At 48.6% G+C, this 19999-nt stretch overlaps 2 protein-coding genes across 3 annotated transcripts; one reads left to right on the forward strand and one right to left on the reverse strand.

Moving 5' to 3' along the window:
• Nucleotides 1–1885: 1885 nt before the first annotated feature.
• Nucleotides 1886–8193, reverse strand: PEX11A (peroxisomal biogenesis factor 11 alpha). Of its 2 annotated transcripts, none has more exons than XM_086757245.1 (3): nt 8054–8193; nt 6733–6848; nt 1886–5175 (listed from the first exon to the last, which is right to left on the reverse strand). In XM_086757245.1, exons 1-3 carry the CDS (start codon nt 8191–8193, stop codon nt 4610–4612), a joined length of 822 nt encoding a protein of 273 aa, XP_086613371.1. In that variant the 3' UTR covers nt 1886–4609. The 2 variants fall into 2 exon arrangements, with proteins under 2 accessions (XP_086613371.1, XP_086613372.1); XM_086757246.1 differs by lacking the exon at nt 8054–8193 and adding an exon at nt 7227–7282.
• Nucleotides 8148–19414, forward strand: WDR93 (WD repeat domain 93). Its single transcript, XM_086757244.1, has 16 exons — nt 8148–8411; nt 9167–9362; nt 10003–10067; nt 10310–10388; nt 11265–11392; nt 11953–11991; nt 12885–12972; nt 13611–13794; nt 14004–14074; nt 14529–14615; nt 14923–15054; nt 15597–15813; nt 16510–16570; nt 17307–17463; nt 17590–17770; nt 18957–19414. Exons 1-16 carry the CDS (start codon nt 8148–8150, stop codon nt 19072–19074), a joined length of 2067 nt encoding a protein of 688 aa, XP_086613370.1. The 3' UTR covers nt 19075–19414.
• The last annotated feature ends 585 nt before the right edge of the window (nt 19415–19999 follow it).

A 19999-nucleotide genomic window follows, 5' to 3' on the forward strand; every position in this document is an offset into this window, starting at 1 on the left:
CATCATAATTAACAAACCCGTTTGTGGTACTGGTTGAAAAGAAAGAAGACACCACCTGTATGAAGCTGTGATGGGTTTTGGTTATTGACTACAGAGATCAAGGATGAGCCACACTGATGAGACGAGGACAGCGTGGTGGAAAGAGGACAAAGGCCAGAGGAAAAAGCAATAACCCAACGGTCTCAGTGCCGATAGGAGACCCAGGCAGCCTGCTGACACCAGGCAGGGTGACCCTCAGCGTGAAGCTCAGCATCAGGGGAGGCCCAAGAAGCAGAGCCAAGTCCTCGAATACCCACAGCTGCCTAGCAGCCCTGTGCAGGACACGGAGCTGTGCACCCAATGTGGCTCCACGGCTCCCTGCTCCTGGCTGTGCTGCTTGTACATGGGGGCGGGAGACTTCCCAGGGAGGTGGGAAAGCCACACATAGGAGGAAAATACCCGCTTTCCTCCCGAAGAGGGGTTTGCTTCCAGCCCAGGGCTCTGCAAAGCTCGCAGGCCTGCCCTGCTAGCTGGGTCCAGAGCCACGCGAATATCCCGGGCTGTCTCCAGCTCGGCAGGGGCGTGAGTCACTGATCTCCAGACAGCGGGACAAAGGGCAGCAGCCTGCTCAGAAATTTGCTCTCTTGGCACCGAGACATTTTCCAGCCTTGCTAAAAGTGCAGGGGGCATGCCAGCCTTCTCTCTGCCTCGGCTGGAGTCAGGATCAACAGACAACACAGCCTCTGCCCTACTAACGCCTTCGCTCATCCCCTCCCCTTCCTCCGGGGCAAAGGCTGTGCCAGCCCCCAGCTCTGCAGTGCAAAGGTACCACTGCCTCCACCCTCCCACCGCTCCAGCCCACACCAGAAATACTTTCTGTGCTCCTGCAGGCAATATTTAGAGCTCAGGATCAGCTAGGTGCAGGCAAGCAGAGTTTTACACCTCTGTCTTCACAGTCTGCTCCACAGCCATTAACACACCACGAAGAGGGAGTGAACCAGATCCCCTAAGACCTGCAAGGCATCTGTACTCTTAGGTCTGGGAGGGGGCTGGAGACATAACTAATTAATAACTAATTAATTTCCATGCCCTGCGGCAGTTAAGTAACCCCTTAAACCACTGCTGGCAGACCGCTGTCCAGTATCTTTTTAAGGACTGCCTTCCCGGGCAATCCATTTAGTCTTTTATTTTACTTGCACTTCAAGAAAAGTCACCCATGTGACTTAATTCCCCTTTGCTGCAATAAACAGATTACCTCCTGGATGGATTTAGAGACCAATTTATTGCCTTCCTCTTGGCAGACAACCTTTTAGACACTTGAAGACTTCTCACACTCTCCCCTAGTCACCTTTCCTCTACAGAACCAGTTAATTTGCTCTCTCCCTGGAGATGCTGGTTTTCAGACCTTTGATTGCTCTTGCTGCTCCCCTAGGAATCCTGAACGGCTCATCATTTATTGAAATACCATGCCATTGCGCTACTAACATTAGCAAGGCCTTGTCCGTGAGTAGATTACTTTGCGTGTCTCACACAGAGCACTCTCCTGTTAACTGTTTCAATTACAAAACATGTATGAGACCAGTAATTCAGAAGGAAATTTGCTACTCTCACCACTCGTACTGATGGGAATTCTCAAAACATCACTGTTTCGGGGCATGTCATATATGCAGCTTTACCTGGTACAGTTACTTCATGTTTTTGCAACTGAAATGGGGATTGTGAATGAGTCTGATGAATCCGGCTGCCACCCCGCTACGGCGGAAGGAAAGCTCTGTAGCCCAAGCACAACTATAGGCAATGTCTCTCTAGCAGTATCATCCTTCATAAAATTCAGAGATGGGAGGGAGGATCCCTCCTTCAGTATCTCTTTTCCCCACCTTCTAAAGTTACACACACAGATACGGTGTCATGCACATCTCAGTTTATTGCTTGTGTTCAAACAGCTGTCTTTGTTCCAACTGCTTTGTCAGAAAAAGATACAAAAAAAAAAAAAGGCTCTAAAAGGATTTTCTCCATTTGTAGTGATTCTATGGCTTCAGTCTCATTATGTTAAGGCACGTTAAATTGCTAGCCTCCAGCTGGGGAGCAGAAAGCAAGTATTAATGCTTAACATCCAGCAAAGAGAGTTACTCCTGTATGCTGCAACCCACATCACGTAGGATGGGACAGGTAAGGCTGAGACAGGCTGAAAATTCCCTGCCCCATCTCCCAGGTTAAGGCTGTACTTCTTAATCCACACCAGTCCCTACACAAGAAACATCAAAGCCTGGCTCATGGTTTTGCAGTGTTTGCCTGGCAGAAGGGAAAAAACCACCCTTCTTCCTCCGCAGGGCACAGAGAGGTCTATGTGGCTGGAGGCCACATCGGTATGTTAACGTGTTTCCCTTTACCTACAAATTACAAGGGAAAAAGAGAAATCATTTTGCAAACCAGTGAAAGAAGTATTTTGTACCTGAGAGCTCTCCTGAGAGGAATTAAAAATGCTTTTATTTACAAGAAGATGACATTCTGTAGACAAAGGGTGGTCAAACCTCTGCTGCCAGATCAAGACTCCTCTTCCTTCCTTGCACTTGTTGCTACACACAGGGATAATGATCAAATCTGAGCAAGGGAGGGATGGGCCCCACATTGCCAGGAGCTCAAAGGCAAATGGAATAAACAAACACAACAAATCCTTTGCTAAAAAGGAGAGGAAGCCCTTGAAGACAACATACCCTGCACTGTGATGTTACATTATGGTCTGAACTGCTGCACTTTGAATGGTATTCATTGCCATGATAAAAAGAAGAGCTGCTGCAGGCCACATCTGGTCTTCAAGCACAATTAATTATCCTGTCCAGCAACCTCTTTTTTTCAATACTTCATCGGCAGGCTAACACTTCAGATTCAAAGTGGAAGCAACTCCAAGCCTGACCACAACGACTTATGGTAAATGGGGGCACTGCCTTGCCGTGCCTACCACAGCCTTCTCCTTTTAATAAAGGCGACCAGCACCTTCTAAGTTGTGTTTCCAGACAGCATCAGAAATAATAAGAGAGCACCTTGGTCCAGGTTAGAGTATTCTCTGTTCACATCTCCTGACAGACTGAACAGAGTCCTTGCTCCAGAAAGCAGCAGAACACACAGCCCTAACTCTGATGAAGAAAAATGGTAATTTTATCGCCTATATAATGTGCAAATTTTTCTCAGATGGTGTCAGAACTGGTACTCCGCAAAGTCAGGAGCAACAGAGACTGCATGCCATGTAACTGTTAGACAGCTGGACACAGCATTTCTCCTTTAACCTAGATTACACTGCCAGGCAGGCATTCCCAGCGAGGTAAGCAATGAGCAATAATGCAGTTGCAGGGCAAATGTAAGGCATTTTCAAATGGTAGAACCCACTCAACCAGCGAAGGAACACACAAGAAATCTTGTGGTCATGAGAGGAAAGGATAGGGAAGACCAGATAGAAAATCTAACCCATGAATGCCCAAATCCAGTAATAAGCTTTTATTCTCACAGGGGATTCTGATATTATCATGGCCAACTCCATTCCCTTCCCTCCAGGAGCTTACACAACAAGAAACACACCCTCGCAGTTTTTCTGACTCAACGAGCTCTGAGCCAGCCTTCTCTCCTTAACTGTGGGTTCCAAAGCTCCTCATTATACTGGAATTTTTCATATAAAATTAAAACAGCAAAACAAGCTCCTTATCACAACATGATTAAAGGAAAATTGTTGCACTTGGAATCCCAGGAGTTTGGGAGTTAAGGTGCATGTGTAATGGGAAATTTAGTGCTTGTGAGTGGTTCCAGATTCACAGCTTTGGAAACCCAGCTCCCTACAAGTCACAGCATCATCAGGTCTCAGACAAGCTTCTCCCCGACACTGTTCTTTACCGAAGCCCTCAGCCATGGCCATGGCCTGCTGGAGAAGTCAGACTTGGTGGCCAGTGGTCCTCAGCTCACATTATTGAAAGAAAATATGAAAGTGCTGATTTCCTGGGACACAAGTTGGCACTAACCAGACTCCAGATCCAGCGTCACCATTGCACACTTCGCAGAGATCACCTGAAGGTCAGATCATACCACTGTTCAGTTACCATCACACTGCATTCAAACCACTGCCTAGAGATGACACAATCCATCAACCCAAACCCATCAGAATACTCCTACTTGGCTTCAGGCCATGTTAACCACAGCTCCCAACTTGTCTGAGCCCACTATAGAAAATTTGATGGTATGAACCTTTGATTGGCAATTTCCAGCTTTCCAGTGTAAACATGATTAGTTATGAGTCATATACCTATTACAGTTGTCTATGCAACTATTTCACAACCCTGTATTAAAATATAGGAACATCAGTATTTCCTTATCTAGCAGCCATGTTCCAAGTCCTGTGCTTGTTTGTGAAATATTACTCTGTCCTCTCCCATCTCCACTCCACACCAGGGAGTGTGTCACAGCACCAAACCCATCGGCAAAGACACATGGAAGGAAAAAGGGTAGAATTCCCTCATTCAGAGAACAAAATTAATCTTGAGGTTACTGTGAGACATGTTCATTTTGAAAGTGCCATACAGAGGACAAAAACCTATCAGAGGATCAAAGCCGTTGGCTCGCTGCGTACTATGCAGCTCCCTTTATGTCACTGCTTCAGCTTCAGATGTGGGCTTGCTAATGTGAGGATCCCCACCAGGGAGGAGAGGACGCCACAAAAACCAATCACTCCTGGGTTGGTCTTGTAGATCCCGAGGGTATCCAAAGGACCTGAGAGATCACAGAGATTCTTCACCAAGTCCAGCAGCAAAGGAGGATGTCTTTTCAGTGTCTGACCCAGCAGGACGAGAAGACCGTGCAAACCATTGCATTTCACATAGTTTAGTTCCTGACGGTGTTTGTCCCAGAAGGAATTCTCCTTTGCCTTTTCTTCCTGTACAGCGTGTTCCAGCCTCCAGGAGATCTCATACCAGTCCCTGGCTAGATTCATCAGGAGTGAAAAGTAGTAACACTTGGTAGCCCAATTCTGCCACTTTGGCTTATCAACATCAGGCTGGAGCCCAACGCTCTTCAACCACAGGACCGCATCGCAGACGAAGTAGAGGGCACGGGTCAGGTTGGAGGCTGTAAGGCAGAAGCGAGGAACCACGTCTGGCAGCTGTGTAGTTCTCCTGGCTGCTACCAAGGCGTGTACCATGTTGCCCAGTCTGAACACTGCAAGAAACCCCAGAAAGGTTAGCATGGCCTGGCCTTTAGCGCAGAGACACAGCCCTACGCAGGACAACTCGGCGTGTCACTGTCCACATGTACTTTTAAAAAACTCAGTGGGCTTTGGGCATTTGTATGCTTAAGCATTTTTTTTCTCACAGCATGTGAAGCTAGTATTAGAGAGGAAAGGGGTGTAAAACGTCTCAGTTCTGGCCTGCACCAGCCCCGGACCTACACACAAATTTTGTCAATAGCCAGGACTTGCAGCCTTCTCCTGCTGTTCTGTTCTCAGTGCCTGGGTGCCCCCTGGACCAATATTACCCACGGTTCTGAACGAGTCAGTGTCAGCAAAACCGTGACACAAACAGAGCCTCCAATTCCAGCTATATGCTGCGCTGGATTTCACATAACTGCGGACAGGAGATGTTACTGCACTAACCCTGTTGGAAGCACAAGCTACAACTTTCCTAAGCTTATGTGAAAGCTGGTGATTCACATCCCGAGCACGCTGAGACCCAAGTCCCTCCTCAGCCATGAACTGTCAGAGGTACATGTACTTCCCTACAATATTCCATTTCAAGCTATAATATACGGCAAGCCCCATTTCATCTGCTGCACAGTTTAGGTTTCGCTCTGTGAATGTTAATACAATATTATGCAAAATACTTTTCATAACCTGCTGCACTGTCACAGTGACAGATGTTGGCAGCACCCAAGCTCAGTGGAACTGCAAGAGTCCTGAATTTAGGCTTGACATCTATTAGCAATTTGTTTAGCAGAAGCAAGATAATTACGTCTGTGCTGATAAACCAGCTGGCCACTCTGCTAGAAATTATCATACTCTGGAGCCAACTGGAATAATAAAACAAATCCATAGTAACACATTAAATTAGAATATTTGCCTCATATATTGAAGGTGTTCCAGGATTGAGCAATCGATAAGTAGGTGTAAGATCAATCCGAAAGCAAGCAATACAACCAAGCAACAGTGTAATCATAATGGATGCAACTGTGACATAGAATGAAGGGATGCCAACGGTTAGACTACGAGAAAAGTATGGAAGGGTGTATGATTTATTAGAGTATAAATGCTAAAGAAAATTAATATGCAAAGTAGGATGTAAAAAGCCATATTGAAGGATGGTCCTTCAGAGGTGATTTTATTGGGATGATGACCTTTAATGTTAGGCCACCTCAACCCGTTAGCTGGAAGGACTAACGAGAGTGCAGTAAGCCAGCCTTGCATCGTAACTCTGTGGTCTGTCCTTGAGCGGAGATGACAACTTGATCTCTGCAGCAACGCCTGACTCTTAACTGATTTCTCTCGTTCTCCCAGCGATAATTCAGATCGCCTGATCAGAGAGGAAGCTGAGGAAGCCTTTTCGGCCCTACCTAGCCTGGCAAGCCAAGGCAGGGATAAAGTCCATTGACAATTTTGTGAATATATTAAAAGAAGTTTTGTGGCTCAAGATAAGTTAACTACAGAAAACGCAAGGCCAGGAGCTTTTTTGCTGGAAGGAGCAAGTGAAGAAGGACTCATCCCTCTAGACACCAGGTACTTACTTTTCCGGCCCGAGCTCATGCTAGATTCCAACTGCTTGAGTTTCATTACCAGCTTCTCTTTATCAGCCTTATGCTCTATTAAATAGCTAAGCAACATGCATGTGTACTGAGTGGCTCTGGAATGGAAAAAAAATGAGGAAAACGGTACACAGGTGAAACACGGACAATTCGCAGGAGCGGCAGCGGCAGGGCAGCGCTGATTTCCCAGCTGAAGCTCGCCCCTCTCGGCCCCTCGCCGCCCCAGGCCCGGCTACACCCAGGGGCAAGGGCTGCGGCAGAAGCGCAGGGGGGGCGGCTGAGGAGCGGCAAAGCGGTGAGAGGCGAGGGACCGGCACGGCGGGAGAGGGGCCCTAAAACGGCTGGGGGCACCGAGAGGAGCCCGCTGAGGGCCCCGGCACCCGGGCGGGCCGCTGGGCCCATGGGGGTCCCCGAAGAGGCGGCACCCAGGGGTCGCTGCCCCCGGCCCGGGGAGGCCGCCTGGGCCCCGCACTCACCGGAAGAGCTGGTCGCGGCCTTGGCTGCGATTGGTGAAGTCCACGAAGCCCTCCATGGCGGCGGCGGAGGGGCTGCAGGCGCGGAAGGTGTGCGGGGGCCTCGGCCGCTCCGCCCCGCTCCGCCCAGGCTCCGCCCCACCGCAGGAACCCTTCGCTCGGGTTCGCGTTCCCGGTCGGGCCGCGTCGCAACGCGCCGTTGCCACGGCGACGTCAACAGCGGGGCAGGTGTCCCCGCTAAAGGCTCCCCCCCGGCCGCGGGTCCCCGGTAACCGGTGGCGGAGGCTGGAGAGCGGCGGCCCGGCCCGGTCCCCCGGCTCCCGCTGCCAGGTCAGGCCGCTGTGTGGGGTGGCGGTGGCCGTGGCGGCGGTGGGGCCGCCATGAGGCCAGCGGTGGCGTGAGCAGCCCTGGCCCCGGCCCCGGCCCCGGCCCCGGGGCGGGGGAAGCTCAGAAAGCACCCGGTGGCTTGGAAATGAAGTTTGTAACTTCCAGTGAAATCACCTGCTTTCCAAATTAATTCATGGGATTTTATCAGGCCGAAGAAGTCTTTTAGTGAAGAAGCAGCTGATATATTTGAACGCTTTTTCATAATTCTTACAGAAACCCGTGCCAAAGCGTTTACACTCCCTTTTCCCGTAGGCAGCCCGCAGCTGTCCGCGTGGCTGATATTCCCGGGGCAGGACAAAGCCCCCGAGTAACAGGGGTGATGCAGAAAGTAGAAATGAGCTATAGAGAACAGGGTTGCTCTGGCTATCTATACTGAAAGGAACCCCTCTTCCCTCTCAGAGGTCATTAATAATCCCCCCCTTTTTTTTTTTCTCCCCCATTACCTCATGAAAGTAGATATTGCACGATTCTTCATTCTTCTGCATTGACCGTGATTTCTGCATCTGAGGTGTGTTTTGCATCTGGAAGAGCAGAACCATGGCTGTGTATATCCGGAAGCATCTCCTGGAGATTCCTCCACCATCTGAAAAGGACTGGCTAAAGGATGATGAGGAAGATTTCTTCCTGCAGGATCCCGATCGAAAGCATGATGCGTTGCCTCAGCCCTTCAGGATGATCAACAAACTGGTGATGCTGGTTTTTGAGAATGCCATGGAAATCATTGAAAGAAGAGAGATGCTCCAAGAAGCACAAAAACTAAAGGTCCAGCCCACAAAATGCTTTCCTACAGCCGAATTCCAGGTACAGAGCCCCTCACAGCAGAGATGGCATTAATCACTGTAGTAGTTTTTCTGGAGGATCTCCATTCAGTTGATTTTACATTCTTCTGTTCATCACCTTCCCCAGAATCCACCACCATCTCTCTGATTCACTTCAAAAGGCTGCAGCTTCTAAGCTGGTCTGACAAGTTCTGCTTCCCACCCATCTATCACACCTCTCTGAAAAGAGAGAAGCAGATATTAAATAGCACTAAATTCACCCTCTGCTTCTCAGGCTGATTCCACCCTTGTTTGCCGAGGGGAAGGTAATTAATCAGTGGCATATAAATGGGCAAACTCAGCTCTGTGTTACGGTGAATACCCTAATGGGAGCGTTGTCAGCAGAAGGGCAGCGCTGCCTTCCCCATCATTATGCAGAGGTATCCAGAAGGATATGCTGGTGTGTGCTGGTGGTGTTTTGCGATTGCCAGGAGCTGCTCAGCGCCCCATCGCAGCTCTGCATTAGTGGTGGGAGGGCTGAGTGCTCCTGAGTTCTCAGTCTTTAAAGCCCCTTCTGTTTAGCAGAGCAAACTTTCCCATTCCCAACACAGAACAATCTCTGTGACAGAGATGGGAGCCCCTCCCCAGCTCTTCTCTTTTGCTCATGCAAAATTTTTTCCCTTGCAGAACAAACCAGCATCTGCTGTTGGTGAAAGGCTAGGATTGTGTCTCCAGTATGGCCTCCATCTTCCACTGGGGAAGTGGTTGGGTACACTCATCTGTTCCGTTTCTTGCTAGGTAACTGGAAGAGCCAATTGCCTTGCAGTGTCTGGAGAATACATCTTTGTTGGTCTGTCTCTGGGTCTGGCTGCCTTCAGAGTGTCTGACTGTAGCCAGGTCTGTGCTTGGGATGAAGTCAAGATGGAGGTTTGTGCCATCCATACCTCAAATTTGGGGAACGAGTGCCACGTCCTGCTTGCTGTGGATGGAATGGGTGAGTATGACGTGGATTTCTTTGACTGAGCTGGGGACAGCTGTGCTCTGGAGCTGAAGAGTTGGCAGCTGCATTATGGAAGAGTGCTAAATCAGGAGGAACATTAGAATGACTGACAGGTTTCCTAGAAAGCCCTGCAAAGAGAGTGTTAGATAATGCGACAGAGTGGCTCTAGGGCCTTGGGATTAGCAGTGGGTGTGGGTTTGGTGTCCTCTCTGGAGCGGCAGAGGCAGGTAGAGCTGAGAGTGAAGTGCAGTAAATTTTAGGAACACTTTGAACCAGATATAAAGAACCACTGCTAGGTATGACCTCCCCATGCTTTGTTTCAGCACCTGTAATTGCACAGCCCTGTGGTAAATAGGTTAGCTTATGGCTCCATCTGCAACCTATCAGTTCTGGTGGAGATACTTTTCCAACTGGCTTATCCATCTCTATGTACAATCGAGTGTTTGCTGGTGTGGCATAAGGAAGCCAGCAAAAATTTAGTGCTGGAAGCAGTGGAATATTCTTCCTTGAGCCCAGGAAAAAAATGTAGCCCTGTTCACTCTCCTGCACATGTTGTAACAGCCATCTCCCAAGAGCATGGCTACCATCTGTTCACTTTTCTCCTCCTACTATTACTTTTGTATTTCTATTCCAGGGCTTGTCTGGCTCTTCTGCTTTCACAAGGAAAACTTCCTACTCATTAAAATCCTAAATGAAACGGTAAGTACTGAGTTGATTCCATAGATATTGGGCAAAGGCTGGTAAGTAATCAATCATGAGGAGTACTAATTGCCTTCAGGAATTTCCGTCATGGGCAGCAGCGCACCAAGAGTGCTGCCCGATATTTATTCCTGTTCTTCCAACAATCTGTCTGGCTTTCATCCTGTTGAGAACTGTGTAAGGCCACGGAGCGCTCTGAATCAGTGATTGTGCTTTGATACCAGCCCATTTTTCTTTGGCAGGAGGATATCAGCAAGCGAACTGCTTGTGTGGAGGTGGTGCTCTCCCCGGGAGGTGATTACGCAGGAGTCCTGCTGCAAGGCAAGTGCAGGAACATGGTGTTGTTGGGTGAGCGACAGTTGTTGTGTTCTAGCAGAGGGGCCAGCAGCAATGCTATTAAAATGCTCCAAGTACTCTGGGTTCCCAGAGATCCTGTTCCCAACCCTCCCAGTCCCTCCTCCAGCTTAGAGAGCTGCTCCTGCCACTCCCTGTCCTTTCCAGAAGGCCTGCTGCGTATCAGGACTGATCCCAAAAGTGAGCTGTCTGGAACTGGCTAGTGTGGTTCCCAGCTCCCAGCAGGCTCAGTGAAAGCAGGTTTCCCTTTCCTCTCCAGAAGTACCAAACCCAGTTCTTCCTCTGGTTTGCTTTGGCTCACTTTTACACTGGAAATATGTAGACCTGAAGAATTTTCTCTGCAGACATAAGCCAAACAGCACAGAGACAGTCTCTAAACACTACAGCAAACTCCTTGCTATAGAGTTCTTCTGTTTCATGGCAGCTGCCTTTATCAACTCAGTTGCTGCTAGTAGGTTTTCTGGACCCAAGTTCTGTGGAATCTACCTGGACATATGCTGAGAATGAGACATGTAGCATCCACAGAGAACCAGTATGAGACCACATCTCACTTTCTACTTTACCTCAGAGGCTACAGGTCAAATTATTTGTCTGAGTCATTTCATGGAATTTCTTTGGTGGATGTGGGACCTCAAGGACTTGAGCTGGAGGCTAAGATGTCAGTATCAGTCAAGCACGTGAAGCCTTAAGTAGGAGGAGAGGTGGGCTGCATAGAGTTCACAGGGATTTTACATTTCAAAAAACACCCAGATCTTGTTTTAAGGATATAACATAACAGAAGCTGGTTGCTTGAAAGACCTTTTCTCTTAATTTCCAATTGCTCAACATAGTTTCCCAATGCAGACAGCACAAAAGCTTGGCTGGAGATCTACCAATTGCCTAAGGATTCCTGGCTGAAGGAGACTGAAAAGAACCCAGAAGCTGCAGCAGGGTTGGCTTGCAAGGAGAGGAGGTTGAGTTGGACATCTGCGGTACAAAACAGTTCCATCTCCCACTGTGCTATATTTTCCTATACCCTTTTGCCTACAGGTCTCTCCCCAAGCCTTGCTCCTGCACGCAGTGATTGCAAGGTACAGGCTGAACAAGTCTGTCAGCCCAGGGAGATGGACTATATGTCTCTATAGCTGCTACAGCTGCCCAGCCCACATTTCACAAGGCCTTTTTGTTATTGGGACATGTTTACTCTCCCAAGTAAGTGGCTCTCCCAAGTGGCTTTCCAATGAGGTTCCCTTGGTCCCAGGGCTAGCATTCCTGCTGCCCCTCCCTGAAACTGGCAGCTCCTTTCCCAGCAGTATTGCCCCATCTGAGGAGGCCCTCTGTAAGGGTATTCCCACAGGGCTTCTCCCTTATGTTACTGGGGGAAGGTGAAAAGGAGTAGGAATTGGGCCTGATACCTCCACTTGAGAGTCTGGTCCTGAACCAGAGTTCGTGTTTTAGACTGTCTACAAGAGGAGCCTGGTGGGGTCATGGTCAAACCTGCCTGAGTAGGGCCTGTTTGCACTAACCACTGCTACCTCTGATTCTTTGGCAGAAAAGTCTGGAGCTGCATGGAGACGGTTCTGCAGAGATGGTAATTGGTTTCAACGAATGTCCTGAGCTGTTATGGGGAATTTTAAATGCTGAGTCAATGCTTAACTCTCTCCTGCATTGCTTTCACCCTACTAGATTTCACCTCTCAACATACAGGCACCTTCTGCCCAGTACCTCCAGCTAACCCTCTGTGATACCTGCCTCATAATGCTTCCCTCCTCCTTCAGCAGATACTTTCCTGGCCATTTAAGAGGGAGCAGCTTCTCAGCCCTGTGTTCAGGGCAGCCATGTCCCTTAACTTGTCCAAGCCAAAAGCAAACACCCAGGCATTCCATCTTTTCTGATTCCATGTAAACTACCCAAGTTCCTACTTCTTGCTTCTCAGACTCAGTTGATTATTTAGCCAGACCTTTTCTGTTTAGCCAAGTGTGAATGTGTGGGGGATGGTGGTGGGGATACACCGGTGCTAGTCCCCTGTTAGGACTTTCCGTTTCCACCCCAAGCACATAGATGACCTCCTCCAGTCCTAGGCTCTCTGAACTAAAATCTGGTTCTTGTATTCAGCAGCACTCTGCAACCTTTGGTCCTGTTTCTTTTTTTTTGAGCCTTGCTGTGCCCCACCCACGCCTGTGCTGCAGCAAGAGTAATTCAGAGAGCTTAGTAAGACCAGAAGTGAAGGTTATTTAGGGCACAAAGATAGGAGGTGTCTGGGCAGAACATCCTTTGTAATGTTGAAAGTGAATGAAAGTAGTGACCTGCCTCAAGCTTCTGTGTTTTGGCCTGAAGAATGAGCCTAAAACCAGTATCTCCTAGGCAGTGTCAGTCAAGCTTTGCAGACACTTCCTTTAGGAAGCATTTGGTTCCTGTGAACAGGTGAAAATGTAGCAGCATAGGGCACAACACAGTTCCCAGACAGGTGTTTTTCTGTTGCAGGAGTCTTCTGTGTCTGCAGACAAAACTGATGGAAAGCTGAGTCCCCCAGTGCTGCTCCTGAAAGTGAAGCCACCCAAACCCATTACAGGTTAGGACTGATTCTGTACTTGCGACCTGCAGCCTCCTTCAGGTGGCAAATCATGGCCTTTATGACTACAGAACAGGTCAGAAAGTTTCAGTAACGTGCTGTCTGGTCCCTTCCTGACCTGTCCTTGTAGTTATATGTAATCCTGTAGAGGGAGTTACTTCTTACCCAACCATCTCACGCGTTTGTTTGTACAAAATACTTCAGTGTGTCTCAAAGCGGGTGGCATACACCCTGGGCTTTATTGTCACCAAAGAGGGAAGAGGTTGTTTCCTAGATCCTAGCAACCTGACAGCACATCTAGTTCACCACTGTTGAGTCCTGGAAAATGCTGAGGATGGGAATAGAGCAGACCTTATGCTGTCTGGGAGAATGCCACAGGCAAAGTGAGCTGGGTCCTCAGATGACTTGCCCTTGTCCTTGCCTTCAAATACTGGAAAATGGGCTAGCGATATGGAAAGTCCTACAGAATATATTCTTAACGTTGCAGTACTTCTACCAGAAGATGCAGTGTGTCCCTCTTCAAGATGATGCCACTCTGAAGGAGGGATGGCCAAAATGCCTCTGAGCACTCCATGGCATCTGGTCCATAGTGTCTGCTCCTCAGGGCTGTGCCTTTTCCCTTTGTGTTCCCAATCCAGGCAGTAGTTTTCAAAGCCCTTTGGATGCCTTGAAGAAAGTGGATGATGGCAGCATGCTTGGCTTGGGATACGATCACCTAATTAAGGGCTCCCAGTGGGAGCAGCAGGAAGCAATCTTCCGCAGCACTTATCGGGAGTATCTGGAGGCTGAGGGTGAGAGTGAGAGCAAGGAGGAGATCCCCAGGTGAGTGGGAGCACCAACCAGAATTTCAGTCCGTGAGACCTCAACGCAGGGTACTTTTCAAGTGTAGATAGAAGCCTCTATCTTAGCTTTGCCTCCTTCATCCCAAGGCTTCAGGGCAGGGGGCTAGAGACATTCCTGGTCTTGTTGCAGTGCTGCCTACTTTTCAAGGCCTGTCTTTTACATACATTTCTCACTTCTTTTTTTTTCAGACATGCTACTTTCCATTTTGTCCTGCCTAGCCGGATCCTACAGGTGGGACTTGAAATGAAGGTACAGCCAGGTAATCCAAATGAGCAAAAAGCTGTTAACCTATGAAGCACATCGTTGCATGACATTGAGCTCCAGTTAGAGCTCAATGGCTTTGGCTTGGATCCATTACATAAATTCCATCTCCAAGGACATAGGCCTGGATAAAAATGTTGACCCTAAGATTTAGAAGTCAGTCACCGGCATAGAGTCTAACAAACTTAGCTCCATAGTTAAAAAAATACCCCCCCCCAAAAAAAAAAAACCCCAAAACACCAAAAAAGATGAGGGGGCACATAGGCAAGATAAAAATAACAGACAAGGGGAGAGTTTGTTGTAGTTTAGATTCTGTATGAGCAGAGTTTCTTTAAGTCCCATCAGAGATACCATGAGAGCTCTAATTGAGAGCTTTCTAATGGGGTTTTAGTGTCCTGGATTGTTCCTTTCTTTGTCTCCAGTCCCCTTCTCTCTTTTGTTGTCCCAATCAGATGTTCCAGCTGGCATCAGCGTACACTGGGATGGAAGCCACAATCTCTGCTTCTACTTACTTAAGCATCCACTCAAGGAGAAAGTGGGTAAGAAAATCTTACTTTCTCTAGTAGAGCACTCTGTGGGGAGTGGGAGTATTCAGTGGCTGTTGTTCAGTCAGATCTTCATGATTTGGGGAAATGAGGAATGGGGAGGAGGGCTGCCACATACCTTGTGGGTTAGGCTGGATTGTAGGGCTCCATGTTGCACAGACTGGGAGTATTTTTAGTGAAGCCAGTATGGCAGGAGACCCCAAAATGGTGCATGTTTTATTGGGAAACTGAAAGCTGGTAGCGTGAGAGAGAATGCTCTGCAACTCCTTACAGTTACCTCTCTTCATGTTCTTCTGTTTAGATTCTCATCCAAAACCTGATGTTGTGTGGCCATGTGCAGCTCCAATTGCATGCTCAGCTGTCAGCTCCTGCTCCAGGTACCTGGCACTGGCATGTGAAGATGCAGCAATAACTATTTGGGATAAACACCTAGGTAAGCTTGCCCTTTGGGACTGTATATTTGGATCACAGTGGATAAATTGCTTCCTTCCCTAGGAGTTTGAGGCTTTGGCTTGGTGTGAGTGGGGGACTGGCAGTGAATTTATAAGCAAATGTGAAAATAGTTTGGACTCACTTTTTCATGGGATGCTTGGCCAGAAGTTGCCAACTGTGTGACTGTCTTAGCCCTGATGGAACCATTCCCATCCACAGCAATACAGGGGCTGTGAACTGCTGCAGCGAGGACTGATGCGGTCTTGCCCTGAGGCTGTGAAACAGTCACTGCTTTGCCACTGCACCCTCAGGTCATCTTTGAGGCTGTTGTGGTATCACAGTCCAGGCTGCCATCAGTGTTAGTGTCATCCTGCTGTGATGCAGGGATTCTCCTGGTAGAAGAAGATTCTTCTGCCATCAGGATTGTTCTGGTGGCTGCTGCCCCTGAGCAGTCCAAGCTAAGCTTTCCTTGGATAAATTGCCAGTTCCTTTTTTTTCCTAAACCACTATCTTTTTTTTTTTTTTTTATCCCTGCTTCCCCAGGATACCCACTGGCTGTGACTGCCATTCTAGAGGAACGTCTCATCCGTAGTATCCACTTCCTGCGGAGTTCTGCAGCTGCCAGCAATGAGACACCTTGTCCTGGTACAGATCCTCCTTCTCCCATCATGCAGCTTCTAGTGCTATGTACAGACAGCTCGCTCTATTTGGTGAAAGCACCCGGGGCTGGGAAGTCCAGCATCACGCTCCTGGCAGACAGGTGAGGTAGACTCTGATAGACCTCACTCCAGCCAAAGAAACCATGTGGTATAGTGGTCAAGTCCCACAGGACCCCCAGATTTCTGTAGGGTAGAGAACTTTCTACTGCTTTCACTCAGATAGCTCCACCAGCAGCAAGTGTGGTTTTGCTAGGAGTCAGTTCCAGTGCTAAAATCCAATGGTTATTCCAGAATTAGGGGTGTTTCTGCATTCTTCTGTGCACTAGAACACAAGTGCTTGTAGGACTGCCCCAGGGCTGATGTTCAACTAGCTGGATTTCTGCCGGGTACCCAGGGAAGGTTTTTATTCTCTCTTCTGCCCTTGCCAGAATAAATTCCCCCTATGAGTCAGAATAAGCATTTCTTGCTCTCTTTCTACCAATTTTATGTTCACTTATCCCCTTGGTTTCAGGAGAAGGGTCGGTTTTGGGGAAGCTGCTGCTCTGAAGGCTATGGTTTCATGCCTCTATGACAGGCAGGTGATTTGTATCTCCAATATAGTTCCTGGGCAGGTATGCACAGGGATGAGCCTCTGAGGTTCCTGCCCAGGAGAAGGCAAACTTTGTCTCCATAGGGAAGGGGCTTGGCTGGAACTTTATGCCAGCCCATGTGCCACAAACTGCCATTGTCATTATTACAGCCTCTCAGTATATGCCAGGTACATGAAAGTGTAGCATAAGCCTGAGTCTCTTTTACAGGCCTGAAGATCCAAATCTTGCTGTCAGCGCAGTGGCGCCTGTCCTGGCATTCCCCAGTGCTGTGAGTATTATTGCCAGTTCTCTTAGGAGAACACAGGTCCATCTGGCCTAGGATCCTGTTTCCAGTAATAGCTGTAACTGGGTGGTTAGAAGATAAAGAACAGGGCAATCAGATATGGTACTGCCCTCCCATCCTTTCCCAGCCTCCAATTATTTTTGGCTCAGGGACTTCCTGCACCAGTTACAGATCTGTATGTAGCTGGTAACTTTCAAAGCATTTTTCTTCTGTGATCTTACTCAGTATCCCCCGCACCCATGTCCTCTAACACCACTGAGGTGGGAGGCACTGGAAGCCTCTGCACATGGACATATCTAGCTGCAAAGACGAGAGGGCCCAGGCATGAAGCTTCAGGCATCAGGGTCAAATATGAGAGGGCATCATGGTGAGGAGAAGTTACAAGCACAAGCCCAGTCAGACCTTTCAGCTGGCCTCAGAAAGTTTTCAGGCATGGGGAGAAAAGGACTAAAAACTGCTTACCACAGCCAGCTGTGCAGAAGGGTGGATCTTATTCATTTTTAACCTGCCCTACTGCCCTTTCCCAATCCCAACCTGCAGCAACCAGTCCAAGTTCCCTGCATGGCCTGTCCTTGATTTGCTGTGGCCCTATGACTACTGGGTAGGGAAAGAGAACAGCATCGTAGTTGGGAATGTGAAGTCCTGAATGTCATTGAATGTTCTTTCCAGGAAATGCTTTTCACTTTTCCATCTATTTCTAAGTGTCAACCTGCTGTTTCAGGCCCTGATCTTCTCCTGGGATGGCACAGTGTCCCTGATGAACACTGCCACATCACAGATTGTTTTCTGCTTCAGTACTCCACCATCTCATGCTGTAGGATCTCCCTGGCAGCCAGTGTTTGTAGTGGATACTGTGAGTTGGTGCTTGCTGCTTCAAGGTTGGTAGCACCTCGGAGTTGTCTCAGATACATGGTTGCTGGCTACATTCAGCTGTGCAATGATCCTTGATAGTTCTTACTGGATGACTGCTGATGCAATAGCCCACTGTTCTTGTTTCTGTCTAGGAGATGAACAGCAGCAGGCAGATGCACTGGCACAGAGCAGAACCACTGACAGCACCATCTTCCTTTTTGACTTCAACTCCTACCCACTGAAGGAGGCTTTCCCAAAGGAACCAGATTTGCCTCCCAAATCCTTGCAGAACCTGACATGGATTGAGCGATGTAACATTTTCTTACGTGATAGGTAAGGTTCTCCTTCTGCCTGGTAGGTAAGTGCACGTGCGTTATTGTAAGCTGTGATGTGGCTCAGGTTCATGCAAGGCCTCACTCTGGAGCTTCTGGGTTCTTCTGTGTGCTTACAGATTTATGTCTGGGTGAGCTTGATGTTCAGGTATTCCTGACAGCTACCCAGAACCCTTCCTCCTTTCCCTTCTGTCCTTCCTTGAACATCTTAACATCCCCAGTCAGGATGCCTGGGGCAGGCTTGTCATTCCAGGTAGAGAGGACTTGCTAGTTCTAATGTGCTTTTGTGCAACACAGGTTGTGCAAACTTGTCAGGGAATATGATCCTCACTTAAGTGCCTGCGTCTTCCTTTTGACCCCATATCCAGGCAGAGCTGGGATCTCTTTGTGCTTTGCTCCTCCCCTCCATTCCTAGGTTCATTTGATGTTTAAGCAGATTTGTGTTGGAGGTTTCTCGGTTTGAGAACTTCCCCAGCACCCTCAGGCCGAGGTTGCAGTCAGAGCTTAACTGATGCATTGAGTTCATGCCGTCACTAGATGGCAATGTGACATCTCTTATTGGGTGACCTTTTCCTTGAATCCTTTTGGGAACCTGGAGCCAGATCCATGTCAATGATACCCTGTTTGTTCTTTTCACTATGCCTTAAGTCTCCAATTTGAAACGGGACAGGTGGGTGCAGGTATGACCTTAGAGCACATATTACCTGGCAGCCTTCCCTAATTCCTTGTCTCCAGACTGAATCCTATGGTGTTGTCTGGTTAGTTAAGTGCAGAAAAGTTTCATCCTATGCTGCCAGCCACCAGTTCTGTCCCTCCTCCTCATAAAACTAGAGGGGAGACTCTTGTCTGCCTTGTACCAGAAAAACTGGGGAGCCATCACCTCTAGGGATATCTTGCTCCCTGGGTACTGAGAGCTGAAGCCAGAGCAGAGCAAATACCACTGCAATGAGACCTGTGTCTAGAGAGGCTAACAGGCAGAGAGAAATATAGAGGTCATTGCTGTCAAGAGCAGTAAACTTGAGTGCTGAGTGGCATGAGGGAATCACTCAGGCTTTTTGCACACAAGAAGTCTGAACTGCTTAATTTGTAGTGAGCCCCAGGGACCCTTGGGGGAACGAGGCTGAGGTTGTCTGAGCACTGGAGGAATGGTAGGGACTGCTTTAACCACTCTTTTCTTCCCTCACTAGGCAGCAGAGCCTGCTGGGAATCAGGGAGCCGCTGCCTGAGTACTGGAGTCAGCTGCAGGAACAAGCAGCTGCCATGGACAAGGAGAGACAGAACGTGAAGGGACAGGAGAAGCCGTAGTCAGCCTTGCATCCTGAGGGCCAGGCTCTGTATTATCACAGTCCTGCAGACCCATGATCCAGCACTGATATTTTGACAGCAACTCTATTCAAATCTATCCTGCTGCTTTCCAGCCTGGGGCAATTTGTCATCCGAAATGGCTGCTTGCCTGCCACTGCTCAGTGACAAGGATCTATGCCCTGCCTCTCTCCTTAGGTAATCCTCAGTCTGTTCCAGCAGCATTCAGCCCCTCCTCATCAGAGATAAACAGTGCTGATGGAAGAGTCTTAAGGTAGGAAAGGCCTCTTGCCAAGGTGACAAGCCCAGAACCTGGGTGGTTCAGCTAAGAATTTGTGCTGAATCTCTGAGTCCTCCCAGAGACCTGGAGCATCAGAGCAATATGGTATGTTACAGTGTCCCTCATTAATAAAGCCTTTTCTCCAGTAACTGTCTCTTACTCTTCACAGGACTGGCATTTTATCAGACTGATGTTCTGTCCTTCTGTTGCTGGGGCTCACCAGTGTGTCTCATCTTCTGCTCTGACCCAGATGGGCAGGCAGCAGCATCCTTGTGCTTAGCAAGAGACCTGGTCTTTTCAAACCAGGCAGCAAATCAGCCATGGAGGTGGCATCCTCCACAGCATAGCAGGGCCAAGCAGCAGTGGCACTGCAGAGTGTGTCAGGCCTGACTTAGGCTGTTCTGCAGTCTAGTTGCTTCTTTTGACTTCAAAGCAGCCAGCTTTGGGATAAGACTGCTTAGGAATTACAGCCTGGAAATATACAGACAAGCTCTCTGGGTTAAGGTCAGACTGGAACTGGTGTTAGAGCCAAGAATTGATGTCACTGAGGAGAAGGACAGAAGTTGGGACATTCAGAGAAGTCAGGGCTGTGCTGAGCTGAAGACAGGCCAGGAACATTGCCAGCACGTTGGTCAAAGGCCATGAAAA

The sequence above is a fragment of the Chlamydotis macqueenii genome, chromosome 12 (assembly GCF_036417535.1).
Source record: "Chlamydotis macqueenii isolate bChlMac1 chromosome 12, bChlMac1.mat, whole genome shotgun sequence".
Lineage (NCBI taxonomy): Eukaryota > Metazoa > Chordata > Aves > Otidiformes > Otididae > Chlamydotis > Chlamydotis macqueenii.

What these genes read in the sequence shown, in the direction of transcription:
- PEX11A (XM_086757245.1), bottom strand. Translation starts at nt 8,193, where the DNA reads ATGGTGGAGGAATCTCCAGGAGATGCTTCCGGATATACACAGCCATGG. An exon ending in GCAATATCTACTTTCATGAG is followed by an intron (nt 6,849 to 8,053) that starts GTAATGGGGGAG and finishes TTTCCATTCCAG; the next exon opens with AGCCACTCAGTACACATGCA. An exon ending in CATGAGCTCGGGCCGGAAAA is followed by an intron (nt 5,176 to 6,732) that starts GTAAGTACCTGG and finishes GGTTTCTTGCAG; the next exon opens with TGTTCAGACTGGGCAACATG.
- WDR93 (XM_086757244.1), top strand. Translation starts at nt 8,148, where the DNA reads ATGGCTGTGTATATCCGGAAGCATCTCCTGGAGATTCCTCCACCATCT. An exon ending in CGCAGGAGTCCTGCTGCAAG is followed by an intron (nt 10,389 to 11,264) that starts GCAAGTGCAGGA and finishes TTCCCAATGCAG; the next exon opens with ACAGCACAAAAGCTTGGCTG. An exon ending in AGCAAGGAGGAGATCCCCAG is followed by an intron (nt 13,795 to 14,003) that starts GTGAGTGGGAGC and finishes TTTTTTTTTCAG; the next exon opens with ACATGCTACTTTCCATTTTG.